The sequence below is a fragment of the Dermochelys coriacea genome, chromosome 3 (assembly GCF_009764565.3).
Source record: "Dermochelys coriacea isolate rDerCor1 chromosome 3, rDerCor1.pri.v4, whole genome shotgun sequence".
Classification (NCBI taxonomy): Eukaryota; Metazoa; Chordata; order Testudines; family Dermochelyidae; genus Dermochelys; species Dermochelys coriacea.
Genome location: NC_050070.1, coordinates 191,330,649 through 191,338,824, shown reverse-complemented (window position 1 = coordinate 191,338,824; position 8,176 = coordinate 191,330,649). Strand labels below are relative to the sequence as shown.

General features: G+C 48.5%; 1 protein-coding gene across 6 annotated transcripts in view; it reads left to right on the top strand.

Moving 5' to 3' along the window:
* The first annotated feature begins 4,643 nt into the window (after nt 1-4,643).
* USP34 (ubiquitin specific peptidase 34) overlaps nt 4,644-8,176 on the top strand; it is a 267,844-nt gene continuing 264,311 nt past the window's right edge. For 5 of the 6 annotated variants that reach the window (XM_043511969.1, XM_043511968.1, XM_043511970.1 and 2 more), the window contains exon 1: nt 4,644-4,930. In XM_043511969.1, coding sequence (XP_043367904.1) covers nt 4,888-4,930 — 43 coding nt within the window. In that variant the 5' untranslated portion in view covers nt 4,644-4,887. The remainder of the gene's footprint in view (nt 4,931-8,176) is intronic. The other variant, XM_038397715.2, reaches the window with a different exon arrangement.

Here is an 8,176-nt window from a genome sequence, read left to right as displayed (position 1 = left end):
GAGCCTGGACTCAAGCATGGGTTTACATTGCAGGACAGACACTCCCACTGAATCCCGAGATTAGGTCTGAATAAAGACTGGGAGTGGTTGGGTCTTTACAAAACCTAAACCTAATTTCCCCCTACTGTAACTCACACCACCTTGTCGACTGTATGAAATAGGCCACTCATTACCACTTCAAAAGTCATTTTTCCTCCCTTGGTATCCTGCTGTTAATTGATTTGTCTAGTCAGACTGACCTCACGCTTGGTAAGGCAACTCGCATCCTTTCATTTTCCACTCCATGCATCTGATGAAGTGGGTTCTAGCCCACGAAAGCTTATGCCCAAATACATTTGTTAGTCTCTAAGGGGCCACAAGGACTCCTCATTGTTTTTGCTGATACAGACTAACATGGCTACCACTCTGACACCTGTCACCATGCAAGGCATTGAATTAAGCCGTATGAAGTGAAAATCCATCAACTTCATGAAAAATCTCGTGCAGATACAGACAGACATTTTCCTTTCCAAATGCAAACAAACAGGTATCATACCAAAAGGACTGAAGATAAAAAATCCATTACAATCAACATATCACAGACTATAGTGAGAGATTGTGCCACATGCTCTCAAAGAAACTGAAGAACCTCCTGATCAACATCCTATACAGCAAACAGGAGAAGATCAAGAATGAACTCTCAAAACTAGAAACTCTCTTAAAAAACCAATCTTCCACACAAACTCCCTCGTGCCTGGACTTTACAAAAACTAGACAAGCCACAATTTGCTTCTCTACAGAGGAAAAAGGACACTAAACTATCTAAACTCCTCCATGCCACAAGGGGCCACAACAGTGGTTCCCTTAACTCACTCAACAATATTGTCAATCTATTCAGCTGTACTCTTAGCCCGACAGAAGAGTCTGTCTTATCTCGGGGCTTCGCCTTCTGCCCCACCGCCCCCACAAACATGATACAGTTCTGCGGTGACCTAGAATTCTACTTTCAACGTCTCCGACTCAAGGAATATTTCCAACACACCACTAAACAGCACAGGAAACTTCCTACCAACAATACAAGAAGAAGGATTCTGCATGGACTCCTGAAGGTCGAAACAACAGACTGGACTTCTACATAGAGTGCTTCCGCCAACACACACGAGCTGAAATTGTGGAAAAGCAACATCACTTGCCCCATAACCTCAGCTGTGCAGAACACAATGCCATCCACAGCCTCAGAAACAACTCTGACTTTCATAATAAAAAAGGCTGACAAAGGAGGTGCTGTAGTCATCATGAATAGGTCTGAATTTGAACAAGAGGCTGCTAGACAACTCTGACATCACATTCTACAGGCCATTACCCTCTGACCCCACTGAAGATTTCCAAAAGAAACTACACCATCTGCTCAGGAAACTCCCTAAAGAAGCACAGGAACAAATCTACACCAACTGCATGGCCAAAGTTGAAACCCCTGTTCCTCAGTGGTCTTAACTTGCTTTGAGTACTGCGCTTCTCCTGTTATTGCTGAATATAGTTCTTCATAGTATAGCTGTCCATCCTCGTTTTTCCCCATCCCTCAGCTTGTTAGTAGTCCATTTGTTAGATTAGGAATTGGAATCAAAACCTTTCCCCTTGGAGGGACTCTTCCTCAGCCAGGGGATTATGCCCAGGCAAGCCAGGTTTAAGTACTGTGCTGATTTGCCCTTGCTCATTCTCTGTGAGCAACAAGCATCAGTGCTGCCTCTGTTGCTTCGGTGAAGTTCATGTCTCTGTGTGCTGCTCTATCTGCAACTCCTCCCTGTCCCGAACCCAGGAAGCTCATGAACTTCGCTGACTTAAATTCCTGATGCAAGAGACAATGTACCATTGTGCGCCACAGAATCAGGCACCAATGGATCCGTCGGACCACCGATCCACCCCAGCAGCCAGTCCAGCTCCCATCCTGTCCTGCCTGGCACTGGCAGCACCGCCGCATCTGCCCAAGCAGCATCGTGTGCATAAGAAATACACATGGTCACAAGGGTGGCTCCCCCAATGGAATCTGCCCACAAGTGCAGCGTTTCCTCCCTGAGCCGTGCCTGAAGTCTCGCTCGAAGCATAAGTCCAGGCACTGTGCTCTGACAACATCAACCTCGGCCCTGGTGACCACTCCCCAGCCCTTGCATCCACCGCTGTCCACTTCACTGGGACTATCCGGTCTCTCCCACTCAGTTCTGTGCACACCAGAACACCTGTCCCCCTTGACTGCTATGGCTGAGCTGATGCTCCCATTTGCTGGCTCCCCATCACGGCTCACACTGGCGGCTACCGTTGGTCCTCTGTCCCCAGCTGAGGAGCCTTTCCTATTGATGGACCACCTTCCATTGCCTCCCGCTGCTCCAATGGCTCCACCTCTGCCTCTGAACTGTAGGCCCTGTACGTCCCTACTGGTGCCTCTTCCTCACCCGACTACGCACTCATCTCTCTTGCCTCCAGACGACCATGCTCAATATCAGGCCCTTCTTCATCATGTAGCCACTCTCATCAACCTTCCCATGGAGGATGTCTAGGACCCATAGGACCAGTTCCTGGATTGTCTTCAGCTTTCAAGTCCTCCTCATACTACCTTACCCATCCCTAATGCCATCCTTCAGCCTCCACAGCCAGTCTGGCACACACTGGCTTCCTGCATCTACTCCAGAGCGGGCTGAATGCCACTACTCTGTGCTGACCAAGGATACAGACTTTCTCTTTCAACACCTGCTTCTGAATTCCCTGATGGTCCAGGTGGCCATGGAGCGTTCCCCCAACAACACCTTCACTCCATCCCTCCTGACCAGGCAGCCAAAAAACTTGACCTTATCAGAGGTAAGGTTCACTCTTTTGTGGGCCTCCAGTTCCGTATCACCAGTTACCAAGCTATCCTGGCCAAGTATGATTCCCGTTCATATACCAAGCTCAGAGTTCCTTGACTTCCTTCCCCTGGAGAAACAACAGGACTTTCAGTCGCTCATGGATGTCGCATTTCAAACTGCAGAGGACGCCACAACTTCCCCCTCCTGATACCTGGCCGCTGGTGCTCCACTGCGCCTCATGGCTACAATCCAGCGGCTTTCTTAAGACGGTCCAGACTACCCTTGAAGACCTTCCCTTCACAAACTTTTCAGTGACGAGACTGATGTTATCAAAGTCCCTTCACTCCCTAAAAGACTCCCGAGCCACCCTCTGATCCCTGGGCCTTTACACCCCTGCCCAACTTGTAGGCAAAACCAATCCTCCTTCTGCTCCCACCCCCGAAAAATGTACCAATCTTACCCCTAATGCCAACCTGAGCAACCCTACTACCATCTGCGGCAGTCTACCACCTTTACCGCTTCTACGTTCACCTACCGTTCCTCCAGACAAAACTTTTGTCTCCTTCACAGAGACCCACATGTGATGGGCTCCCCGCAGGGTGGCACCTGGAACTGAGGTACCACTCAGCCCCCTGATCCACCAGCTTGGGTTCCCTCTCCCACTGCTTCTGTGACAAGCCGCAAAGCCTTCCAGTCTTCACTTTCACCAACATTTACACAAGTTGGAACACAGCCCCATGCAGTTACACGCCAGCTCTCTAATCACCAGCTTCCCCACCTCGGACCCCCGAGCAGTACCGTCTGGCCTTTGTCAAATCTGGCCAGTATATGGGTTTAATATCTGGTCTACCTCTCCCTCAATCTGAAGAGAAAAATGCACACTTGTGGAGTAACCAAGCAGAGATTTTCCCCAAGCTCTCCAGTCAAAGCTCATTGAGTAAGGAAGGGGAGAGTGCATGTGGAAAGCCACATGGCCCAGGGCCTCTGGTTGCTTAGGGAAGTGAGAATGTACATCAATGTCCTCAAACTCCACCCCATTTACCTGGCCTGCTGAGCGCTCCTGCAACTCCTCCACTCCTGCTCTGTCCAACTGCTCTCCAACCACATGGCGATGGTCATATCTGTCAACAAGCAGAATGGGGCCCACAACATCCCAACTTTTGCATTGCATCTATTCTTTGGCAGATAGCATGTGACTATCCCTTAGGTAAATCGATGTAGAACAATACACTACTTCACCAGGGGGTGGTACAACACGAATGAAAAAGCAGTTTTCAAAATCTAGAAAATACTGAGTTTGGGGAAAGAGCAGTCGCAGCAGACAATAAAATATTGTTCCCAAGCCTGCCGTTTTTTCTAAAAATGTTAGATTTCTCACTGATTACAGGAGTAAGAATCGTGAAATTAAATGGCTCCAGGCCGCCAGTGCCTTAGGCAGAGCCGATCGCTCTCCAAGGAAGCCACGCGGGTGGGGGAGAGGGAGTTGAGGGGAGCCCCCCCCTCCCGCACTGGCATTCGGGTGAGGGGGGGTTGCGGGGGGAGCCCCCCCCGCCCTGGCGCTCGGCTGGGGGCGGGAAGCCTCCCCCCCCCCCCGCCCTGGTAGGCGGATGGGGGAGGGGCAGCCTGAGGCAGGAGCGGCGGCAGCCGACGCCATTTTACGTTTCCGGCCGCGACTTCCGCCCCCCCCCCCCGCGCTCCGTCCGGGGCGGGAGGGGTAGAGGGCCGGCCCCGGAGGGAGGGGCGAGGGCGGAGGGACTCGGCTGCCTCCGTCCCCTGCCTGGTCGGAAATAGCCGAGCGGAGCCCGAGCGCCCTGCCCCCCTCCTCCTTCCCCCACAGCAAAATGGCGGCGTGTGGAGTCCCTGGGAGCCAGTGAGTGACTCGGCTTCTCCTCCCCGCCGCCGCCGCCGCCGCAGGCTCATTTGCATTGATCAGCCGCCCCCTCCCCCCTCCCGGATCCCAGACCGGCCCCTCTGCCCCCGCCCGGCCCCCCATCAATCATCAATCAGCACCGAGTGGATCAATCAATGGTCGGGAGGAGGCGGCGGCGGCGGCTGCTGCTGTTAATGAACAATGTGTGAGAGCTGCGCCGAGCTGCTGGAGGTGTTAAATGAGAGTAAGTGCGGCCGCCCCCTCGCCCGGCCGGGACCCCTCCCGCCCCGCCGCCGGGGTATAACGGCCTTCCCGCCCGGCTGGGCCTCCTGGAGAGCGGGGGTGGGCTGAGGAGACCCCCTCCGTCCGGCTGGGCCCCGGGCGGGGTCACAACTCTCCCCTCCTGGGCCCTTCAGTGCAGGGAGGTCGCGCCTCCTTGTAACGCCTCTGGGCCTCCCCCAGGGCCCCTCCCGGGGGCGCCTAGTCCGCTCCTTCCATCGCGGCCTGGGAAGCCGCAGCAAGGCCTCGCGCTGCCGGGCGACGAGCTGGCTGCGACCTGCTCCCGTGGCTGAGGAGCTGGAGGCCAGGCCTGGGCAGGGTCCCTGTGAGCAGGGAGGGATGATCCGCCCCCCACCCATATAGTGAGGTCCTCGCTATTTTCAGACGGGGCTGGCTGCGGGGGACCCGGCCCTGACACGCGTCTGTCCCTGCTCTGAAACGGTTTCTTGGGCCGGCGAGCTCCCTGGTGTTTCAGATCCTGAGACTTGGCTCTTGCCTCCTTCCAAAGTTTCCGCATCACAAGTGGGAGTTACCTTGGGTGGGGAGGGGGCTCGGGGCCCCGCACGCTTGCAGCCCTGGGGGTAGGCCCTTCACCCCACCCCAGCCCAATCCCGTGCAAAGCATCTTTCACCTCCTGTGCAGCAGGCCTTGGGCATCTCTTGGAACCGGTTGCAACTAAGCTTGCGGGGGCAGGCCCAGTATCTCTTCCGTGTTTTGTAATGTTGTGTACGTAGGCAGTGCTTAATAAATAAACCAGCTTCATCAAATACCTTTGGTCGGAGATGCTGGGTCGTTTAATAAACGTATCTGTCTAAATCTGTGACTAGAAGCAAGTTTGAAAAGGTTTACATCTAATAAACGCCATTTAGATATAAATGTATACACAGTTTAGAGGCAAATCTTACTGGGATGGAGCGAAATGTAGAGCATTATACAAGTACTGCCTTAGGACTCATTCCCTTCTTAACTCCTGAGAGGCCTGATCACAGGGATTGTTCAGTTTTAAAATACATAGATGCATATCTCTCTGTTCACATGTGTTTTAGTGCCCCCTTTTTTCTTGCTGTAAACACTTGCTATTTAGTTATGATCAACATCACTATTTCTGAGAAATATTTTAGTTATAAACCCAAGTGACAGTAGGCCTAAGGGCCTGGAGACACAAGTAAATCAGATTACAAGTTAACCTCAGGCAACTGTTGATTGTTAAAATCACTTTACTAGCTGGTTTGGTCAAGTTTGTAATTTTAACATCATGTTTTGAGCAAAAAGAAAAGGAGTACCCGTGGCACCTTAGAGACTAACAAATTTATTAGAGCATAAGCTTTCGTGAGCTGTAGCACGAAAGCTTATGCTCTAATAAATTTGTTAGTCTCTAAGGTGCCACGGGTACTCCTTTTTGCGAATACAGACTAACACGGCTGCTACTCTGAAACATGTTTTGAGCAGTGCCTGTTTTGCATTGTTTACTTATGTTAATCATTATTATCCTGAGACACAAGGAGGGTGAGGTAATGTCTTTTATTAGACCAACTTCAGCTCTGTTTAAACTTGAAAGCTTCTCTTACCAACAGAAGTTGGTCCAATAAAAGATATTACCTCACCCATCTTGTGTGTCTGTCTAATATCTGGGACCAACGGGGCTACAACAATTCTGCATACATATGCTATCCTATCATCCCTCCCCCAGTACAATATTTGGGGTGGAGAGTAGGGCAAAATTTGATAAAATGTAGATTGTGTGTTTGATCTGCCGGTTTATTTCAAACAGCTGATCTTTAACAGATTGACTGTAGGACTAGTTCAGTTATCAGTGGTGTATTAGTCTGATAACTTTATTGGAAGAGAGAATTCATTTGGTAGTGGCCTGATGGCTTCAAAGTATAAGTTTAATAAAGATTGGTCTGTTTGAATGTTAACGTTTTAGGCTGGAATAAAACATTTCAATATGTGAAGCCTAATATTACTTGATTTCTATAATTAATCTAGTTTGGAAACCATTTTTTAATTGGGGTTCAGATAATTTGATCATTAATTAAAGATAAGTGCTTGATGTATGCCTTTGCTTTTTAAGAGTGGCTTATCTGTAAATAGAGTAGTAGGTTCTGTATATATTAATTATATTTTGCTATTCTTAAATTTTGAAAGGGAAGATGACTTTGGTAGTTAATTTCCTGGAGAAAATTATGCTTCACTGTTGTCTTACATTTAACCTCTATAAACTCTGTTCAGACAACATAAAAAGCCTGTCTTAAACCCACAGAAACAATGTCATTTGTAATAAGGCTGAATATAATTTTTTGTGTTTAGACATTAAAATACTGGTGGTGCAATATATAAGCTACCTGGAAAACCTAAATGTAATAGAATGAATTAAAGAGGGAGTCTTAGCTTTATTATTAATATCTTTTTTGTATAGCTTTACTTTAGACCCCTTGCATTATTTACATGAATTTTTAATTTATATGCACCAAAAAAATCATAGCACTCCTCTTTTTAAAAATCATCACCAGAATGAGCTCGTGCCCAAAATGTGTGAGCCAGAGACTCCTAGCAATTTTCTTTCCTGTCTGCTGAGCATTTGGGGTTGCCTCTTAACTGTACTAAAACTACTGAATTAGTATCTTGACAGAGATCCAGGAATGTAAACTGAAGGTCAACAGCATCATCTTGCTTCACTGTTAAAGGGCAGTTATTATACATCTGCCTTTTGTCTTTATTTACTTTAAAATTCATGATGAAATTATCTGGAATTGTTTGTATTACAGGAGATTCAGCAAAGAAACAGACTGCTGAGCCTTGATGCTCTGTTGAGAGCACATGGGAATTCCCTATGAATTTTACCAATTTAGGGTCTGATAGTGCAAATACTTATGCACAAGCTTATCTTTAAGCACATTAGTAGTCTTGTTTGACTTCAGTGTGATAAAGCATGTGCATGTGTGTTTGCAGGATTGGAGCCCCAGTCCAATATATATTGGTACAGGGATCTGTCTACACAGAGAGAGCTCATTGCAGGATCTCAGGTCCTTAGGCTTCATTCTGTAACCTATAGCATTTGTCAGTGGGTCTACACATGAGTAAATACTACTCAATTTGAGTAAATGTAGCAATATTTGGAGCCCATAGTTTAAAAAAAATTGTAGTTTTTCATGAACGGTACTGATCAGCGTAATTATTTTTTAAAATACAAAGCTTAAGTCCTACATTT